This window comes from Gossypium raimondii, chromosome 6 (genome assembly GCF_025698545.1).
Source record: "Gossypium raimondii isolate GPD5lz chromosome 6, ASM2569854v1, whole genome shotgun sequence".
NCBI classification, from domain to species: domain Eukaryota; kingdom Viridiplantae; phylum Streptophyta; class Magnoliopsida; order Malvales; family Malvaceae; genus Gossypium; species Gossypium raimondii.
Window position 1 is genome coordinate 28,349,268 of NC_068570.1, and position 22,511 is coordinate 28,371,778.

At 31.7% G+C, this 22,511-nt stretch overlaps 4 protein-coding genes across 5 annotated transcripts; 1 reads left to right on the forward strand and 3 right to left on the reverse strand.

Annotated features, from left to right (window-relative positions):
* Window positions 1–3,615: 3,615 nt before the first annotated feature.
* Window positions 3,616–4,448, reverse strand: LOC105774365 (hypothetical protein). Its single transcript, XM_012596853.2, has 2 exons — window positions 4,139–4,448; window positions 3,616–4,051 (listed from the first exon to the last, which is right to left on the reverse strand). The coding sequence occupies exons 1-2, from the start codon at window positions 4,359–4,361 to the stop codon at window positions 3,897–3,899; spliced, it is 378 nt and encodes a 125-aa protein (XP_012452307.1). The 5' UTR covers window positions 4,362–4,448; the 3' UTR covers window positions 3,616–3,896.
* A 764-nt stretch (window positions 4,449–5,212) lies between these two features.
* On the forward strand, window positions 5,213–7,600 carry LOC105774625 (hypothetical protein). The gene is made up of 3 exons (XM_052632948.1): window positions 5,213–5,233; window positions 6,625–6,716; window positions 6,843–7,600. Exons 2-3 carry the CDS (start codon window positions 6,631–6,633, stop codon window positions 7,480–7,482), a joined length of 726 nt encoding a protein of 241 aa, XP_052488908.1. The 5' UTR covers window positions 5,213–5,233; window positions 6,625–6,630; the 3' UTR covers window positions 7,483–7,600.
* Window positions 7,601–8,819: 1,219 nt separating this feature from the next.
* Window positions 8,820–10,300, reverse strand: LOC105774578 (F-box protein SKP2A). Of its 2 annotated transcripts, none has more exons than XM_052632955.1 (2): window positions 9,729–10,300; window positions 8,820–9,244 (listed from the first exon to the last, which is right to left on the reverse strand). In XM_052632955.1, exons 1-2 carry the CDS (start codon window positions 9,793–9,795, stop codon window positions 8,874–8,876), a joined length of 438 nt encoding a protein of 145 aa, XP_052488915.1. In that variant the 5' UTR covers window positions 9,796–10,300; the 3' UTR covers window positions 8,820–8,873. The 2 variants fall into 2 exon arrangements, 1 of the variants encoding a protein (XP_052488915.1); XR_001127435.2 differs by lacking the exon at window positions 8,820–9,244 and adding an exon at window positions 9,279–9,308.
* Window positions 10,301–19,168: 8,868 nt separating this feature from the next.
* On the reverse strand, window positions 19,169–20,943 carry LOC105772314 (cytochrome P450 78A7). The gene is made up of 2 exons (XM_012593610.2): window positions 19,919–20,943; window positions 19,169–19,839 (listed from the first exon to the last, which is right to left on the reverse strand). Exons 1-2 carry the CDS (start codon window positions 20,909–20,911, stop codon window positions 19,198–19,200), a joined length of 1,635 nt encoding a protein of 544 aa, XP_012449064.1. The 5' UTR covers window positions 20,912–20,943; the 3' UTR covers window positions 19,169–19,197.
* Window positions 20,944–22,511: the final 1,568 nt, after the last annotated feature.

Sequence of the window (22,511 nt, forward strand, 5' to 3'; positions counted from 1 at the left end):
GCAAGAATCTCGCCTCTTGCAAGTGTTGTTCAATAACACGCGGTGCCCTCACACTTAAATTGTGTATGTATGTCTCAATAATTTGATCTTCAGTCTAATTATATAAACATAAAAAAATTGATAAAATTAATGATGTTAACAACTTAATAATTAAATTAATTAAAATTAAAAATTTTAATAACATTTTCTTACCATTTGCAGTTGGACACCGAAAATGTGTTTGTCATCCGAACAACTAAGCGGCATTGACATTTTTAAAATTATAAAAATCAAATAAAATTAAATAATTTATGAAATATAAAATTAAAACAACAAGAATTTGAGACAAAAGTAAATGAAAAATTGAGAACGAAATAGTTAAGAGAATTGAGAGAATAGATGAATAGAATTGAGAGAATAGGATTTGAATGTAAAAGAAAGAAAATGAGTTGGATTTATATAGTTAATAAACTAGCCGTTTGAAAAAAAAAGTTAGAAATTAGTCGTAGGATCTTTTGACAGTTCCGTTTCTCTTTTAAAATTGACATATTTCTTTAAATTTGGAAAAAATTTAATTTCCTAATTATTTTTGAAAACGGACTTTTCCTCCAAATCTCCTATATTTTCTCAAAAAAATTCAAAAAAAAAAAAATCCTTATCATTATCGCTAAATCGAATTCCAAGTAAGCCAACATTAGCGGTCCCTCTTTGTTTTTGTTTTTGTTTTTTTTTTAATCTACAGAGCAATTGGAGATATATTTTAGTTAAAAGAAACAGGCTTTTCTGGAATGGATATTGATTTGGTTCCATCTCAGGTAACTTTTCATTCATTGTCTTTCATTTCAAATTAACATTTTTTAAATAATTTAGGAAGATTTCATTACTTGTTTCCATATTTGTTTCTTTAATTTATCACAGTTGAAGATATGATGTTGATTTTTTACAACTTGGGAACAAAGGAAGGGATGTTAAACAACTTCTAATGATCTATGAGAGAAGTGATTATAAGTGGGACTTGAACTTGAGTAATGAATGTTTTAGCTTCCATTATTGAATGATTATAAACCCGATTCTCATTTCTCGTCCTATATCAAATAAATGAATAATTACTCTAAAAAGTTGCATGTTCACCTATCCTATGTTTTAAAATATAGTTATGAATATTGAATAGTATAATCATCTTTCTTTTTCACACGGTGTAGGGTTTAATTGTCTAACAAGTTAAAAGTCCCTATTTGATATTAGTACCCATCCTTAGTATGGAAGATTAGATTCTTGTTCTTCCAACAAGAAATAGCCCAAACTTGAATTTTAAATGGGACTTGCAGTGAAAATATTGTGGGTGAGCTGTCATTTTTCAAGCTATAACTATGAAAATATTTCGTCAATTCATTCAGTCCTTATCTGTTTTGGATTTCATGGATTTCGATATAGATTTATGGCTATCGCATATGCATTGGTTATTTTAGGATGTTGATCCATGTATTATCTCTTGATATTTGTCTGTATTGTATATATAGATGCCTTCAGGGTTTTCCTTTGCAACAGTTAAGAGTATGTTTATAGAAATTGTTGGGTCAAGTGAGCCCTAACTTTGATTTTCCATTTTAGTAGCTTCCTATGGAAATGCCTCAAAATATACAAAAATAGCATTGAAAAAATATATTGGTTTTCAATCGTCTTTAATAACATAAAATTGAACATGTTTCCTAGATATTTTAATTGCTACTTTTTATTGAAAACTACCAACTTTTTATTCGTAGAGGCTGGAGTTTTGGTGGAGCCACAATAGCTTTGGTGCATTCTCCTTATTCTCTAATGCATAGCAAGTTCAAATTTGTAAGTTTTAAAAACTTTATTAGGTAAGTATGGTATGTACTATAAATCAAGCTCGACCTCTTTTTCACAATTTAATCAACCTTGTTTCTAAATCAAAACTAGTGTTAGGAAATTTCAAATTTCTCAGCAATGTGAAGGATTAAGGACTCTTGATGGTTGACATTTTCTTTGGATTCTTTTTAAAGGAAAAAAATGATTAAACTAGTACTCAAACTTCATTTTTTTACATTAATCATGAAATGGAACTTTTTCCTCTAGATTAATATTAAAAATAATTTGTAAAGTTCCGTGATAACAAAATTCTGTCTTTATTTCACTAAAAACAGTTCCTGAAAAATTATTTCAAAAATTGTCAAATATCAAAAGTACTTTTTCAAAAAATTATCTAAACACTAAAAAGTATTTAACTTTTCAAAAAATCAATCCATTTTTTAAAAATCATTTTCCGAAAGTTGCTTTCAATAAAACAATTACTGGAATAACCCCTGAAGGCAGAAATTGGTATCCAGCAAACAAAAAAGCTTTTTATTCATAAGGATATGAAGAGGATAGTAAGTTATCCGATTTCTGAAATCAAGCAAAGCCACTGAATCAGATTCATTTGCAAAATTAGACTCCAAACACTAACTCGGCAACAAAAGTAAATGTAAAATCCCCCTCAAAGAAAAAACTACAAGGGAGCAAACAAGTGTACTTCATGCTTAAGGAAATACCAAGTCGCACAAAAGAAAATATTAAGTAATAAGAATCCAATGCATATGAAATATGCATCAAGATATACAAAACAGAAAGAAAAGGAGAATTCATTGGAGGATGAAACTTCCATAAAAATATCAAGGGCTTAAACACTCAACAACAAGATGGTCCAGAGTATTAAGATGATTAAACCTCTTTCTCTTTTGACTTTTGGTGAAAACTAGAGATCACGAGTGTAATTATTTCCATTATAGATGTAAATGTAATGGCAATGCTTAATGCTTTAGCAGATTAAGGCCAGAGTATACAATAGTGGAAATGTTTGGTGAATAACAACAAATTGTTAATATCATAGTGTTCTTCACACTAAGAAAATTTGTTCAAACGCTCATGTTTCCAAGTTGCACAAACAACTGTGACATTTGATCCCAAGGAAAAAGGAAAACCAGAAACAGAAGAGAGAAAGAGAAAGATGCACGATGGAGGGAGCACTCAGTATCTCAAGCAGAAGTTTCAGATTCCGAAAAAGGAAATTCAGGGGGAAAAAAAGCTTGAATACAATGCATTGCATCACTGAGAAATAGTAACACAAGACAAACCTAATCTAAGCATCCATGTTTGGATGAGTAATGGTACCAAACAAAATGATAGATATTCAACCCATTATCTCTAAAAACTCATGGTTTCTTATGGAAGAACAAAGAATATAGAAAGTCATCTCCTAGAGTTTACAGTTTTACTCTTTACCAATAGAAAGTCATTTCTTCATTTTTCAAGGGTTGCCAGTAAAAACCAGTTGTTATCATCTTTAACTTACTCTCATATGCATGCTAACCTTACAGGTCCTCATACAGACCATCTTAGTTCCGCCCTATGGATGCTTAAACAAAGCAATTTAGTTTTATTCCCACATTATAGACAACCCTCATTCAATTTTCTTTTAATCAATTACTTCTACTCAATGCTTTTATTTTCCTTCTACTTTCTTTTCTTCCATATTTTTGAAGTTTTCAATTAGCAAACAAGCTTAATTTCAATAGAACCTTAGTAAAACATATATAATTCCACACCAAAAGGAACTAATAAAGTAGGAACACTGAATTAGAATAATCCCATTAAGGGAAGTAAAAGCAACCTTTGAATTCTTAACAATATTGAGCATTATTTAAGAATTTAGCTCACTGGTTTTTATCATTTAATTAGATACTAGGAAAATTAGCACCTAAGCTACAGCATTACTAATTAATATTTCAAATAAAAAAGAAAAGAAAAGCGTAACAACTCAGTGTTATCTCGTTCAACTAGACAAACTCGACGATAATAGTATTACAACATAAAAAGGATAAAAAGGCAAGAAAAATTTGGGAGTAGAGAGTAAAGAATCAAAGATTACGCTTCCCCCTGATCTTTCCCTTACCACCGGCGCGGCGCTTCTTTTTGGCGATCTTCAATTTCTTTTTGGACATCTTTCCTATTCTACCAATAGCTCTCAAGGAGGCCTTGGTCTTGTTTTCATCACTGTCAGCCATCTCCACCTCTGCCCAATGGCAGAAAACGAATGAATTACATATATAAACAGAAGGGAAAAAGAAAATCTGAAATTGAATCATATGTATATATATACCCATGGAGTTCAGATTGGTTGTTGCGGAACTGGGTGCGGTAACTTGTTCTTCGAGCTGCATAGAACCAGAGGGTGGGGAAGAGGCGGGCAGCTTAGGGGCAGCCAGGGCAGCCTCTATGGCAGCCATCTTAGCTTCATCTTTCTTCTGATAGAAAGGTTCCACTATTTCCCTCCTTATGGCTCTCAGCCTCTTCTCTCTCTTCGATCTCATCGACTTTGCCATTTTCTTTTTAGGATTTTCCCTTGTTCTTCTTACACGTTAAGAAGAAAATATTGCTAGGGTTTCTATTTCTTTCTATTACTCCAGAGTCTAGGGTTTTTGGCATTTATTTGTACGACTCTCGGTTCAGGTTTGTTTGGTTGTAGGGCTGCCTTTATCCTATCCTGCTTACGTATACGGTTTCCGGAAACGCACCGTTTCATATATTATTTATCCAATCAAAAGAATAATAGAGTTCCTGAATCCTGATGTAGGCCCTACTCTAAACTAATATGACCTGTTCCAATTATATAGTACAAAAGGTTCAATTTTTGTTATTAGACCCTATACTTTGTGTAAATTGTAGATTTAGTACATGTACTTTAATTTGATTAATTTTAATCCTTACCTTTTTGAGTTTTGAAATTTTAATCCTAACCCGATGGTAATAGTTAAATCTGTTTGGTTAAATTATCTCATTAGTCTTGTTTTAGGTGTAAAGTTATAGATTTAGGCCCCGTTCTCCTTTGCGTTTTAAAAAAATTTTGCAATAAAAAGTCCTTTTCTCTTAAAAGGAATGGCCTCCATTTTCTCAAAAAATTTACCATCTAAAACGTCATTTCCAGATGAAGAGCTAAAAATTTCACCATCGAAAAAGCTTGAAGTGCTTTTGGTTGATAATGGACCAAATTAACCTGTCTTCTCCCCCCCCCCCCCCAAAAAAAACGTTCTTTCCCCTGCTGTGAAAGCTTTATGCCCATTTTTTTCACATTTTCGCTGTGAAAGCTCTTTCCTGTTCTTTATTCCTCTTCCGCAGGTGAGTTTGTTTTCTTCTTCTTCTCTTTAATTATTAATTATGCTTTGTTTTTAGTTGCTTTTTAGTTCCTCTTCCGCAGGTAAGTAACTCTTCCAACAGAAAAAAAAAAAAAAAGAGGGAAAATTCTGGCTTTTGTGCCTCTTTTGCTTTAGTGCTTTGTGCCTCTACTGCTGCTTTGCTCTGCCTCTTTTGCTTTGGGCCTCTTTTGCTTTACCGCTTTGTAACTCTTCCAAACTATTTTGGTTGATAAAAATAGAAGAAATATAGACTAAATCAAAATTCGTATCCAAATTCCATATCGTTGCTGAATTTTCTGTATCTTTTGTATTTAAAAGTTTTGATGATGTTCTTTTAATTGTTTCTAAGGTTTAGCTTTACGATAAGAAACATTACTAATTACTCGAATTCAAGCTCTCCAATCTATTGTTGATATTTCGATACTGAAAATTAATTATATAAATGATCATAAAATCACATTCGACGGTTGGATTTTGCAATGAATCTCCAAATATTTAACAATTATTGTTATTTTGAATGAATGGAACGTACTTTCTTTCTTATGCACGAAAAATTGTTGTATTTTTTATTTTTTTAAATTTTAGTAGGAAAAAGTATGATTAATTCAGTTAAGTGATATTGTCATTAGACAGATAGCTTTTTGTAATTGCTTATCTAAATGTGTTTGTTTGTGTCTATATATATGTGCAGTGGTTTTAAAATGGAGAATGACATTCAAACCAGTAGAATTTTAATAGCTTTCTTTGGACTTAGGAAGTTATGCTTTGCGTTTCAAACATAATGAAAGATACCATGCCTGTGTTTCATTTTGGTTGAAGTTATCGTCGATTGTATGATTCTTACTTACCATCACTTATAGCGGGAAAGCAGTTTCTGATGTAGGGTAGATTTGTAGAAGCCTTCCACTAATGAGTGCTTGTCACCATCATTGAACTATTGTTATTATCCTAAAGTTTAGATTTAAACAAAATATGTTATGTGAAAGTGAGGCTATTTCATGTATTTGGTGGGTTTTTAGAGAATCATATCTCTTTACTCATATTTAGATATGTATTGGACGCAAGTAGGATATATTTCAGTTTCAGTTAAGTTGTGCTTTATACAATATTATTTGTAATTATACTTGTATAACTTCTTACAAAAATATTGGCCACAAGTATTTCAAACCATTAAGGTCTCCCTGCTGATATTGTGCTTAAAAGTCTTGGCTAAATATTAGATAAATTCTGTAGCATTGAAGCTTTGTCCGTAGCAAATGACTCTAATCATAGATCAATGCATTTCAATTGTTGATGTCATAAACTGCATTCCTTTGTTTGATTTGGATCTAGAATATAATCTTGGGTTAATGCTAGGGATTTGCAGTATATGTTGATATACTTGAATACACTTTAATGATAAGCAAATGAGAACAAAATATTTAGTTAAACAAAATACATTGTATGAATGCAGGAAGCTATGCAAAGGAGAGTTCTTGCTTCTAAAACTGCAGCAGAGGCATTGGAGGAGGCCACCACTGCCGAGTCTCTTGTTAGGAATCTAAGGTTTGGATCCATTAAAATCTTGCAATATTAAGCATATAAATAAATGCATCAAATAACTTGATGCATAGGCCTAAAAGGCTTATATTCTGTGCCTAATTTTATACTCCCAACCATATATGGTTCCAGCGTGTTTTCAGAACTTTCCTCTAACTCCAAGCCTGGGAATCCTTTGCCAACCATTGACCGATTTTTATCCATTTACGACGATGTCGTAAAGTACACTGGAATTGTTGAAACTGTTGCAGCTGGTTACAGATCCGGCATCGAAGAACACTCGAAATCATCTTCTCTATGGGTTGAAGCTGCAGTGACAACTGATCTTGAAATAGTCTCCCTTCTAACCCCTCAAAACAATGAATCTCTATCAGCTTTACAAATAAACCTGTCTCAGCATGCTTCACCCAAAAACCAACTCAAAACCAGTTCAATCCCACAGCTGCAGCAAAATAATAATGCTGCAATGCGGACTAGAGGTGACGGGATGAAAGAGACAATGCACTTTGCAATGAACTTGAAAGTTGAGATGCAAATGTGGTTTATTGGTTTCATCGAAGAGTCCTTGAAAGCATTAGTATTAGATTGTGGTTCCATTGCAGCGGTTTTATCACAATTGAAACGGGTCAATGATTGGTTAAACCGGGCGGTTTTGAAAGGGGATGAGGTATTGGTTCACATGGTTGAGAAATTGAAGAGGAAAATCTATGGGTTTGTTATGCAGCATGTGGGTAGCACCTTTGATAATTCCTCACATTTATCCTCATATTGAATATTATTAGTCTATTTATTTGTTTTAAGTTATTTGGTTTCTGAATAAAAAGTAATGCAAATAGCATGGTTTTGGTATATCAAAATTCATTTTGTCGGTGCTTTTTGAAATTTGGTTAGGTATTTGAATTTTTGGTTCGAGATATTCGAGTCTAGTGTTTTTAAATTTGTTATTTTAAACTTTGGAATATTTTGAAGTATTTATTTAGATTTTTACAATTTTGGGTCATTATTATTTTCGAATTTGAGTTTCTTAAGATGATTAATTTTTTATGGTTAAATTTGATCAAATTTATTATATTCTTGTCATAGGATCCTTCATCGAGCCACTAAACAACTATATTTAGTAATATCCAATGTATGCACAGATTGCATTAATAACATATAATGTGTATGCCTGGTAGTTTGCTATTTCGCTGGTTAGCCAACTGAAATGATAGCGTTGCTTATCTGCATTGCAGTTAGCTTTATAACTTTTATATGTAAATTTGAGAAAATTTAACTGGGCACATGAGAATATTATTGATTTAGGACCAGTTTTTTATTGCTTTTGAGAAGTGTTTTTGAGAAATTTGAGTGTTTGGCATTTTTGTAAAAAAGTGCTTTTAAAGAATAAAATGTCCATTTTAGACATGATATTATAAAGTAACAAATATGTATTTAAATAATGTTCAAATTAGTTAATATTATGATATTTTAGCAAAAATATAAAAAATAATTTATTATAACTTTTGTTAATATTTTAATATATAATATTAATTTTAAATATTTTAAGTAATTAATATTAATTATTTATAAAATTTAATTAGAATATATAAACTATATTTAAATATTTAAATATAAAAATTAAATATTTGTAATTAGATATTGACACGATTGATTATTATAAAATTATTATTTTTATTTTTAATTAATGTTTTTAATACATTTGTATTATTTTATTTTAAAATGTATTTGAATATATAACTCGTATTATTTTAAAATAAACACTTCATAAAAATAGTTATAAATTATTTTAAAATTTTATTTTATTTAGTACTTAAATAAAGTGAAGATTCCATATAAATTTGTTTAAATGTTGTGATTCTCATGTTCAATTTCATCTAAATTCCAGTGCATTATTTTCAATCAGTGTCCGTCAACAGAAATAAAAGAAATTGATTTGCAGTTCATGCATTTATCATGTGTTTTAACTAATTTTATATTTACGATTGAGAAAGTCTCAAATTCATCATGAAAACCATAAGCAATGTGAAAAAGGCAAAGTTTGGCTTCTGAAAGAGAAACACTGCATAATTCGCAACTCAACAGACCAGATCACAACGCCTGAAGATTTTTAAGACCTTGTAGTACATTTACTTACAATATCAACATTAGATTTAACGTCCCCTTTCAATGAGCTGTATGGAGAATATTGTTTAGTGTGCGGTGTGATTGGACCGCACAAGCGCAATGCACGGACGTTAAGTTCAAGCAGCCGCTCATGACGAGGGAATGCCTTCCAGAGCAGGTGTGAAGAGCGGGGAACGTGTCACATAATGCCTGAACAGCTGAAGGAGTCAGTGCAGTACACTGGCTTATATTCAGACTTCTAAAACCTTCCTCATCATATCTACCCTTCATCGGCTGCCAGATTGAAGCCTTGTTCTTCACTCGGCTGTGAGCCAGTGAGTACATTGCCCTGTCTGTGATATTTCGGCAATAGTACAGACCAAGCGACCTCAAATGGAGACATCCACTCGCCAAAGAAATCACGCTATCATCTGCAATACAATGTAAAAGCTGGTCAGTCTTCATCTTCAAAGCATGCAATGTTTGCCTTCCGTTCTTGAAAGTGAAAATGGTAAACAACCTTAGTTATTCAAAGACTGAACATCAACCTGCTTCAGAAGCTAAAAATGACAGTAAAAGTTTCTTGATATTGTAGTCCACTCTCATGCAAACTTCACATATGTTTTAAACTGGATTATAGGGAAGCCAATTTAAAGTCAATAAATAGATGGTATCCACATTTGAGAATACGAATGCATAATTTTAAATTGTGTCTACCGACAACCATTAGCACTAGATGCTGCCACACTTCACTAGATATACGTGGAAGCAAAATGCCATGTCAAATTTCAAAAGGGGATGAATTAGGCTAGAGTGTTGGAATTTGAAATTGAAACAATTTGTTGAATTTCAATGTCAAAGCAGTAAGTTATACTACATTGCAAATACCGAATATGAACCCAATGAAAGCAATACCTATTATGCGGACACAGCCACACAAGTCAAGGCATCTAAGATTAGGGCATCCATATGCTAGACTCATAACTCCTAGATCACCAATAGCCTATACCAATATTTCTGACTCAAGTAAGTCAATTTTCTAATCAGCAAGTAAATACTAGCATTGTTCATACCTACAATGCGCAGTCAGTTGCAGCTTTAACGCATCCACAGAGATTTAATATTTTTAGTTTTCGACAAAATTTAGTCAAATATTCAACACCTTCATCACTGAATGATGTGCAGCCACTGATGTTAAGTTTTGTAAGATTACGGTAACCATGGGCCAAAGCATACAATGAGCGATCACCAAGCTTGAAACTTTTACTGAGGTCCAGATCCTGCAGATCATGACAGAATTTCGCAATCGTCTCAACAGCAGTGTCCTCAAGCTGTAGATTTTCTTGGCGTAGTACGAGAGTTAGCAATTTGGTAAATTTAGGAGTAAAGGATAGAACCAAGTTGTTCATGTTCTTCCAGCACCTGCAGCAAGATACCACACAACCCAATTTTAGCGAGGAAGTAAACTACCACAAATAAAATGACAAATCTAAATGCAGCCAAGCATAATATGAAAAAGTTTCCAACCAATAAGGTAGATATAAGATATTTCAACATCTCTACATCAAACAAGCTTTAACCCTTACTACTAAGATTAAATGTTAAGCAAGTTAATAAGCATCAGGGGGGCACAAAAATACTACCATAACCACCAATATACATTGATAAATATATTTAAGAATTGATAAACCCGACTAGGAGAGTGTTTTCAAGTCATGCATTATTTTATCCTACCTATCAGAAACTAACGTACTAGGTGCTACAAACTTGGAGAACAGTGAATACATCTTCCTAAATCAACCAAATACTTTCTTCAAGATTCATAAAAGGGAACAATGGCAAATATATTATTTTTAAACTCGTATCATTTATGAAGGTTCAAAAATAAAAAGCATAGCCAAATGAATGGTACTTCAACAAAAAAATATGCAAGTTTGCTGGTTAATTATAGTTAAAACAGAAAGTGACATGGGCACTTGTAAAGGCAATAATCAAGGGCTAACTGAAAATGGAACTTTATGAGGTTAACCCAGACACCCAAGATGGGTAGGAAATACAAGTTCAATCAAAGGGAATTACATCTTAAATAAAAAGAAGGTGAAGCTTCGCTAGTCATAATTTCAGACAAAGAAAATGCAAAAACTAAATCAAATCGGCAAAACACGATCGTAATCTTAGACATAAATTATGCAAAAAATCACCGAAAACATTGAAGAGCTAGGCAGGTCATGTTTACATCTAAAAATATCCAACTCTAAGAGCTCAAATAATTGAAATCAATGAGCCGACCAAGAAAGGTCAACGGATAAAGAAGATGAGGAAAAAAAACGAAAGAAACATTTAAAGCGATAAAAATCATGAGCCAAAACAATCAATGAAATGAAATGAATTTTCAAGAAAAAAAGATCAAGCAGTTTCGTAAATTATGCAAAAATCGTAGACATAAATTGAAATAAAAAAAAGCTCAAATAATTGAAATCAAATCGGCAAAACACGATCGTAATCTTAGACATAAATTATGCAAAAAATCACCGAAAACATTGAAGAGCTAGGCAGGTCATGTTTACATCTAAAAATATCCAACTCTAAGAGCTCAAATAATTGAAATCAATGAGCCGACCAAGAAAGGTCAACAGATAAAGAAGATGAGGAAAAAAAACGAAAGAAACATTTAAAGCGATAAAAATCATGAGCCAAAACAATCAATGAAATGAAATGAATTTTCAAGAAAAAAGATCAAGCAGTTTCGTAAATTATGCAAAAATCGTAGACATAAATTGAAATAAAAAAAAGCTCAAATAATTGAAATCAAATCGGCAAAACACGATCGTAATCTTTGACATAAATTATGCAAAAAATCACCGAAAACATTGAAGAGCTAGGCAGGTCATGTTTACATCTAAAAATATCCAACTCTAAGAGCTCAAATAATTGAAATCAATGAGCCGACCAAGAAAGGTCAACGGATAAAGAAGATGAGGAAAAAAAACGAAAGAAACATTTAAAGCGATAAAAATCATGAGCCAAAACAATCAATGAAATGAAATGAATTTTCAAGAAAAAAAGATCAAGCAGTTTCGTAAATTCATAAATAGGATACAAAAAGGTTTTACAAATTTAGGTTAGATTGTAGCGTTAGCAGTACAATTGGGGAGCACAGGTTTTACAAATTGGGGAGCATCAAAAACAGCTGTATTTAAACAAACCAACGTATCTTCCCCTGGGTATCTTTTAAGCTTTTAAGCACTGGAGGGTTGCCTCAAAGCAATAGCAGCTATCCTGAATGAGAAATCAATTTCTGTTCTTTTCAGCCAAAAGCACGTTTGTGGGAGAAGACAGTTCCAAAGAACCAGCAGAGGAGGGGAAAGAAGGTTTGTGGGAGAAGACGACAGGTTAATTTGGTTAATTTTCAGCCAAAAGCACTTTAAGCTGAAGAAAAGGAGAAATTTTTAGCTTTTCATCTGGAGAGAAGTCCTTTTTTTATGGTGAAATTTTCTGAAGAAAAGGAGACTGTTCTTCATTCCTTTTAAGGGAAAATGACTTTATCAGCCAAAAGCCCTTCTAAAACGTGCAGAAGAACGGGGCCACAGAAAATGCGCATAGTCGAGAAAGTGATGATGATGACGATGACGATGATGATGGTGATGATGACGGTGAATCAAACAATTCAAGTGATTTTGAAATGGAATTAACAAGAGATGCTATAGCTTCTAGTTTAATGAATTCACTTTAAATTGTAAATGCTATTGTAAAATTTTTAGTATTTATATTTGGTATATAAATATTATCCCTTTTTAAAATTTTAATCCAAATATATGTAATATTTAATTTGTTAGGTTTATATTTTCTATGTTATGTTAATATCTAATATGAGTTATTTATTCAAATTCATTTTAAAATAAAATAATACAAATGTGTTAAAAGCATTAATTAAAAATAAAAATTAATTTTATAATAATACAATCGTGTCAATATCTAATTACAAATATTTAATTATTATATTCTAATTAAATTTAATAAATAATTAATATTAATTACTTAGAAATATTTAAAATTAATATTATATATTAAAATATTAACAATAAGTTATAATAAATTATTTTTTATATTTTTGTTAAAATATCATAATATTAATTAATTTGAACATTATTTAAATACATATTTGTTACTTTATAATATCATGTCTAAAATTGACATTTTATTCTTCAAGAACACTTTTTGACAGGAATACCAAACACTCAAATTTTTCAAAAGCACTCCTCAAAAGCACTTTTTCACAGCACTTTTCAAAAGTACTTTTCAAAAGTAATGAAGAACTGGTCCTTAGTCCACGTTCATCATCCTTAATGGTTATATATATTTTTTAATTTTGAAATTTTAATCTTAATGTAAACGAAAATCATTAAATCTAATAACTAGTTTTTTGTGAGTAATATGTGAAAATAACAAATAGACATAGCATTACATATGTGATAATATGTTTGACACATCAAATTTTAAAAATAATAGAACTTAATTAATTTAATAATTATCACTTGGTTAGGATTAAAATTTTCAAATTCTAAAAATACAGGGACTGTAAATTAATAAATTAAAGTACAATGCTAAATTCGCAACTTACGCAAAATACACGGTCTTATTGCAGAATTTGAGCTACAAAAACCAATTAACCCAACCTTAGTAATCACATTATTTGGGAGGAATAGTTAGAGTTGCCCATGGTCGGGCCAGGCCGAGGCCTGGTTCTAAAAAAAATTTCATGTCAAAGCTCATTTTCAGGTCAGCTTGACCAGCCTAAAAGATCCACTTTATTGTTCAAAAATAAATAAAATATTTAAAAATGCATTTTAATTAATATTTTATATATTTTATAATTAAAATTAAACTTAAAAAATATTTTTTTATTTAAATTGAATTTAGGTTGGGTTGGCTGGTGATACAAAAATCATTGTTCAAATCCGACCCAAGTTAAGCTAGGCAAGCTACTCGACCCTTGCGCAAGTCTAGGAATAGTTATGAATTTTGAATATTGATTATAAAATGAAATTGAAAGATATAAAAAAATAATTAAAATCTTAAGGCGTGGATTTTTTTTAGGGTAAACTACACCATGATCGCTCTAAAATAGGGTTTGTCTTATTTTGATTACTCTAAATTTTTTTCAATTTAGTCACTCTAATTAAAATAATTGTTGGAATTAGTCACTATCGTTAAAATTTTTGTTAATCCACTAGTAGATTGCTGACGTGGCACATTAACCTATTGAGTGATTGGCATGTGACACTGACTAAAATTAGGGACTTCTCTATAATTAGTTCAAAATACTTTAATTCTATTTTTTTTTTGCAACATGAGGGTTTAAGCTTAAACCAAAATGCATGAAATGGTCATTTTTGTTTTTAAAGTCTCGAGACAAACTCTTTCTGTCTCGAGACACAATGGTCAATTTACTAATAATGCACTTCTTAACTCATTCAAAAGATACCCAACACATTCCTAACTTATACCAACATGATATCAATTCATCATTCATCAAATTAACCTCCAACACATTCCTAACTTATACCAACATGATATCAATTCATCATTCATCAAATTAACCTTCCTAAACACATCTAACACATATCAATTCATATAATTTAGTGCATCATATCAACACGTGAACATAACACAGATTATACACCTATAAACATATATAATTTCATCAAGATAAAATTTCAAAACACAAGACTAATAACCTTATAAAACCAAAATATAGCTTAGTATGCCAAAAAGACAAAATAGCAAGCTTAAACCCTAAAACCCTAAAACCTATAATTAAATCTAGATACACACCATTAATAACCTATAGTCAAAAGAGTAAGAATGATAGTTGAGATGAGTTGTAGAGATTTAGATGCTTCAAGAAATCATGATCTATCAAATCAGTTGTTCGACACCTACACCTACACCCAAAAACAAACACATCCACATGATGAGTATTGAAACTCAATAATATTAATATAATTTGAATTCAATACATAGTAATAACATTAAACAATAAATATGTAAACTAAACCTTGAATCATATTAGCAACCAAGAACTTTGTTATCCACAAATATCACATATCAACATAACATAATATTGAGGCACCTATTAGGGTATTTTGGCTAGCAATTTCCACATCGTATACATATATATTTATACAATATCTCGTTTAATCATTTCATTTCAGTATTCATTTATCAAAATATTAATACACCCTCGAAATTCACATCATAATTAATGTATCAATACTCAACTTACTCATCATAGTTTAATTATATATCAATTACATTTATTATCACGTAACATTTAATAATATAATCATATATCATTTTCATTCTTTTGCCCCAATTAATTGATTTCAAATTTAAGGACAGGTACATAGATCAATATCCAATGTATGCTTATGACCTTTTGAGAATTTGAGTTGCTCACGACCCTTTGAGAATTGTGGCTAATAATATGTACTCTTTCTTTGAGAATTAGAGTATTGCTTTTGATCCTCTAGGAATTTGAGAACTCTCCCACCCATTAGGAATATGAAAGTAAAACATAATGTAATCAATACTAACTCTATGACATACCAACTATACATGTAAGTTTATTTAACACTGTTTAATAAAGTATTTTTCATTATAATAAATCATCCAAAATACATATAATCAATTATATGTTAGAGTATGCCCAAAGACCAATCATGAGATAATTGGAATCACATACTCGCTTTACCTTATTTGTTAATATAAAACATTGTCATTATTATTTCAGTTTCAATTTCTGTGTGTACAAATGAACTGATTAATAATAAAGTCATGAGAATATTATGATTATTCTTAAAAGAACCTTAGTCAAGTATTATTGTGGGCTTGGACAATGATAATGCATTGAGACTAATGTGCAGTTGATTGACGAAAAAGTGTTATCATTGACATAGGGGTGTTAAAAAGATACACGAGTATGTGTTAGAGAACAACATATTGGACTGAACCGCTACGAGTAGGTTATTGAATTATTATGTAATAGTCACAACATTACTCATAGTGGTAACTATGTATATGATCCTCAGACTTGAGATCATCATTGTCCCAACATAGTGAGTTGTATATTTGACACAGTCAAATGTCTACCATAACAGGTTATATCATAAAGATTGATGTTGTGTATGTCGCAATATATGTACAAGGATATGGTTGATCAAGATAGGATTTATCCCTCCTACATAATGGGAGCAATATTTTAGGCCTCTTCATAGAGTGAGACTAGAAATATATAGCCATGCTCGAATAAGTTGATATGAGATATCACACTTACTTGTTTATAGTAGTCTACTCAGAATATCAAGAAATATGATATTGGACTATACAAGTGTGACTATTCCATGACTTGTGTCCAATCTAGATATTAAGGATAAAATGATATAATTCATGAAAATATTATCACAGAAAGTTTATGTCGAATCACGACTTCTTGTAACTTGGGTAGCAATGATGTATTGCTAGATGCCACTAATTGCTTGTAATATAATAAATGTTTTAGGATTACTACTAATGTTACAAGAACCTACAGGGTCACACCCTATAGTTGAAGCGAACAAAATCCAAATACATTTGATATTGTATTTAGCTGTCACATGAATTAAATTAATTATTGAATTGATTTAATTTGGTAGCTAAATATTGAACACATTATATGTACAAACTTGTTGTACACAAATAGAGAACATAGATAAAATTAATATATGAATTTGATTCATACAAAATATTAATTATATAGTTTACGAAATTATTAATATAAATAATTATAATAATTAATTTCGATCAAAATATAAAAGACATGGAAACGATATTCTTTAGGAAAGAATATAATTTCTTTTCGACTTTCCATTTGTTTCTCTAATAATAAGAGAATAATCTTATTTTATTTCTGATATGTGATATGAAATAAAATAAAGGGAATATAATCCCTTAGTGTGTTAGGGTTACCAAGAAAAAAACAATATCAAAAGGTCTAACAGCTATTTTTAATTTTTTTTTCTCTCTAAAAAATTCAAGAGAATCTTGCTATTCATTTTTTACTGGGCGGATTACGTAGAGGCCGAGATGTTATTGTTCCGGCTTGGAATCGACATCGTTCAAAGGAATCATATCAGCAATGTTGTTTGTCGCTCTTTCAATTTCAAAAAGGTATATTTTCGACCCTTGTTTCAACTTGATTTGTTCCTCATACATGAATTCATGGTTGATGATCGCCAGAATAATTTTTCCGCTATGCCACGGGGCATACTGACAATCCAACATTATAATCATAGTATCACAATTTATAACACAATATCATATAAGTACAATACCATATCAGCCATTTCAAGTATAGATTCTTGTACCTTGTCAACCCTTATCACTTTAAAGTATAATAATTTAGCTACTTCAATATGTAATGAAAATAAATTATAGTAGCACAAACCATGATAGTTAGTCAATGCTTGGCTTTTCGTTTCCCTTCAACTCCTTGATCCCCACGTGGTCTTCAGCTATTTTTCAAGTGTGGCTCACGGTAACGGTGGCTCAAAACATGAAAATTTTCTTTTATTTCCCTTCTTGCTTTGCTGTTTCAAAGGATGAAGAAGATCACTTAATCATTTCTTTTCTTTTTATTTCTTTTATTATTAAGCTAATTACCCCTCATCCAATGGTGGAGATTAATTAAGAAAGGAATTAGTGATCAATGGCTTTAGCCATGGTTATCCACTAACCAAATATTAGTGGAGGTCTAATTTTAATTAAGGGCTGGCTTAGAAGCTTAATAAGGACATTGTTTAATCCCTAATCAAATTTATTCTATTTTAATTACCTCATAATTACTATGTTTAATAACTAATCTAGTTCAATTATTCAATGATTCTATTTTCTAATTTCGCATTTGACTATGAAACTTCTTGATCTTAAATTTTTAAGATAATTTTGTTTAAGAAATCCAACTTCGACCCAACTTTTTTAACACTAACAGAAATCAGATCGTTACATAAACCCAAACGATAATAGAAGATTAAGATGATGAGATCCTAGAAAGAAAATGAAAAGTTTAATTTTGATTAGAGGTGCTCATGGGTCGGGTTGGGGTCAAGCCCATACAAGGTATTTAGACCCATTTTTCAAGCATGGACTCGACCTGACCCGAAAAATGGGCTTACTTTTTTTGCCTAAGCCCGACCCAATTTAAGGTAAATTCGGCCTTGACCCGGCTTGCCCATATTTGATTTTTTATTTTAAAATAATTTTTTAAAAAATATAATACACTAGATGCACTAAAAACACTAAAATAAAAATTTTATAACACATTAAAAATAAATTAAAATTATTTATATTAAAAACACTACCATAAATATAATAAATGTTTTGTTATATTAAAACACAAATAAATATAATAAAGATTTTATTGTATTAAATATAAATTTTAAAATTTATATTTTGGATTGGGCTGTTGGTAAGTTTTTTTTTTAGGTTTGAGTAATGAGTTTAATTGTTATTGAGTTAGTGATTAAATATAAATATAAATATAAATATAAATATAAATATAAATATAAATATAAATATATATAATTATTTAACATATATAATTAATATAATATATTTTTATAACATAATATATTCGGGTTGGGCTAGACTCGAGGTAAAAGACTCGATCTATATTGAAAACGGGCCTTAAATTTTACCCAAGTCTATTTTTCGAGTCTAAATGGGTGACCTAAGCAAGTATAGTTTTAATTACTAAAACCAAACAAATAAGAAAGGTTACGGTTTAGTTGGGAAAAATGATCGGTTTTTTTTTGGGTAAAAATCTATTAATTATTGTAATAAATTTTATTAAAAATAATTTTTATTTTTTTCCCAATATTTTTTTTAAAAAATTTGATGTAAAATTTAAAAATACAATTGCATGGTGACATGGTAGCTTCTAATTGGCCAAACGACACTAAGGTTTGAGGTTAAATGAGTAACGACACAATAATTCGAGTACCGAAGTTGACCACAAAAAATTTAGATAACTACTTGAAAAAATAAAACCGAAATCAAAGCATTGATGGCATGGAGGACTAAATATTCAAATTGGGCTTTTTAAGTCAATCCAAAAAGGCGATTCTTTTCTTTTGCTTCCACGTGTAAATGTTAATTTTTTTTCCATCATAATTTAATGCACGCAAAAAAGAGATTCATAATTAAGACACCAATATTTTTTTGATAATTAGTTTAGATAACCAATTATAGATACGGCTACTTTATGTTATTACAATAGAACAAACCAACGAGGTTTACAAAGACAACGTGGAGGAAACATTATATCCCTTGGCTTTTATTTATTCTTTTACCAGTCTCCTGACCGTCGTAGAATACTGTTTCTTGGAATAGCCATGGCGCGCAGAGGATTCTTCATCTCACAGGACAGCTTAAGCAGCTCGGTTAGCTCGACTGGGTTAGCCAGATCTTGAACCCATTTGAAGTGTTGAACCAACTTAGCCACCCAAAGGCCCACTGTGACCAGCCCCAAGTTCTTGCCAGGGCAGACCCTTCGTCCTGCCCCAAACGGTGCAAGCCTAAGATCACCACCCCTCACATCCACCTCAGCTCCACCTAGACACTTAACAAACCTCTCTGGCCTGAAAACAAGTGGATCCTCCCACACATTTGGGTCATGGGTTATGGCCCACATGTTGACCATGGCTGTAGTGTCTGATGGGACCACCATGCCATTACTGAGTTGGACATCTGACGTGGATATCCTTGCCCATGAAAGGAGCGGCCCAGGTGGATGCAACCTGAGGGTTTCTTTGACTACTGCTTGAAGGTAGGGTAAGTTAGCCACATCAGCATCTGTCACGCTCTTGTCTCCCACTGCAACAACAAGCTCCTGGTGAAGCTTGGATTGAATCTCAGGGTTCAATACCAACTCGGCCATGATCCACTCAGTTAAAAGCGCAGTTGTATCCGTTCCCCGAAAGATCATTTCCTGCCAACACAAGCGATCGAACTCGTTAATTGAACTTCAAAATATATAATAATTAAAGAAATTATAAATTAATACCCACCCACAAGACTGCTTCCATGTCTTCCTCATTGAGTTTATCGTCGCCATCTAAAGATAACAACACAGAAACGAAATCTGAACTATCAGCAACCTTTGATGATTGATTCAAACGATGTTGTTCGATGATTTGGTTCACTAGTTTTTTCACTCGGGGGACAAGAACTGAACAGCGTTCATTGATTCGAAAAGGGTCATAAAAGTAGCTCAGCCAAGGTAGATAATCCGACCAGTTAAAAGCTCCCAATATCTCAAACCCTTCTCTTACAATCTCTTGCAACTCTTTAGCTTCGTCGTCATCACCTTGGCAGAGGTCATATCTTTTACCGAATACTGTTACCATTATATTGTTAAGAGCTGCTGCTTGAAGGTGTTTGCGTAAAACAACAATTCCATTGGAGGACTGTTCTTTAGCAATGGCACATAACAGGGAGCCACAGTCTAGTTGGCGACTCTTTTCATGGGCTGCAATGCGCTTTGGAGCAAAGAGGTGAGTGGATGAAATCCTCCTTAGAAGCCGCCAGTAAGTACCATCGGGAGCAAAGCCAATGGCCCGGCTAAACATTAGCTTCTTAGCTGTTGCTTTGATCGGACGGTTAGCAAAATGAGGAGAGGTCAAGATTTCACGAGCAATTTGGGGATCGGATGTTATAACAGCAGGAGTTGATCCAAGGCTAAAAGCCATGAGATTGGTAGCGGCTTGTTTTGAAGCCATGCAAGCAAGGGTTCGATGAGCCAAACCGTGGGTTAGGCTGAATAAACTGCCAAAGAAAGGGAACCCTCTGGGACCAGGGACTGGGACCCCACCTAATCGGTTTCTGCCATTTTTCCAGGCTAAACCCCCAGGGGATAAAGCCCAAGTTAAAAACCCACCCAATAAAACTGCCATGAAAATGCTAAACAAAAGGAAACCATCTACTAAGTTATTTGCTTTTACAATAGCTGGGAACGTTGAGACCCACCAGGTTTTGTCGATACAAATAGGAGCCAAACCCATACTTATGAAACAAATGAAAAATGCTAGCAGAGTTGGGAGATCACCGAGGAAGGCACTTGGGGCTTGGCTGGTGACACACACCAGCGGCTTAAATAGGCATTACTGTATAGAGCTCTATTTATTTATTTATTTCGAATCTTTGTTTGTTTGGTAAGCTATCCTACAATAATTATTGCTTAAAAAAAGTATTAATCAAAATTATGCATGCGTTCTATATGGGGATGGATAATCTTACATCTTCCATTAGTTCACACAGGGTCAAATCTGGTCAGCCCTAACTAAATTCTTGGCTGTGAGAATTCTATTTAAGATTTGTTTTGAACAAAGAAAAAACCTAATCATTTAGTTTATACGCCAATAATGAATTAAGTAATGCCATGTGTTAAAATTATACTTATTTTTAAGCAAGTGTCATCATATAATTTAATATCAACATATAAATTTATACATTTCATAATTAACAAAATGAGTTATTATTAATGAGGTCCGTTGTTGGCAATGATATTGATAGAATCACCTTAACAATCAACATAATTAATTGTTAATTAAACTATTTAGACCATAAAAAAATGTAGCACTTAATATATTCGGATTGTTACTGTTTAATGACATTATTATTAATTTCTGTTGCTCAACATTAATTACATAATAAAATCTGTTATTCTCTAGTGTTCCAAAGTTCATTTTATCTACATCTATAAGCAAATTCCATTAGTTGAGAATCTAGATACATATCTCTATCTTTTTTTCTTTTTTCTTTTTTAAGATCTTATTCTTAATCAACCAACATATTATGGTTTGACTTCATGATTTTGTTAGATATAATTAAAATTTCCCAAGAGCTGGGTTGAGGTGTTCAAATCCAGACACCAAAAAGAAAAACTTCTAATTTAGGCAGTTGTTTATTATATTTGTTAAACATAATGACCTTCGTCCTTGCAAAAAAAAAGAAAAAAGAAAAAAGAAAAATAATGACCTTCCTCATCATTCGTCTACCTTCACTGATGTTCATATCGCTGACTATGTTAGTTTATCTTCGTCAAGGGTACTATTGATTTAGAAAGTGAGAAACACGCAAATCAACCAGACCACTCCAATAGAACAACCATCACTTAACACCTATATACTCTACAATTTAAGCAACATCATGTCATCCACTAGATCTACCTATATAAACAGTCTTCAACCCAAAAAGAGCCATGTTCCCTTACTCTCTCACCTTGTTGACTCAACTTTCTTCCTTCTCTCTTGATCATCTTTTTCCTTTGCTTAACCAAATCATAACCTCTCTAACAAGACTATATGGCTCTTTTCCGAGTAGGGTGAATGATCACCTATAAACTTGTTATCATTTATAGAATAAATATCACACTAAAAATATATTAAATTAAATCGACAGTGTCAGCAAGTGTATGAGACAAATTGTAATATAGTTTAGTACAACGAAATATTGGTAAGTATTCCGAGGATCATACCTAAGAGATTGCAGATTAGAGAGATTAATATTAAATTAATTACAGAAAATAATTACTAATCTAATCGAGTCACGAATTAGTAGTGTTAATCCAAATAAAATTATTTCAATTAAACTAATTAAATT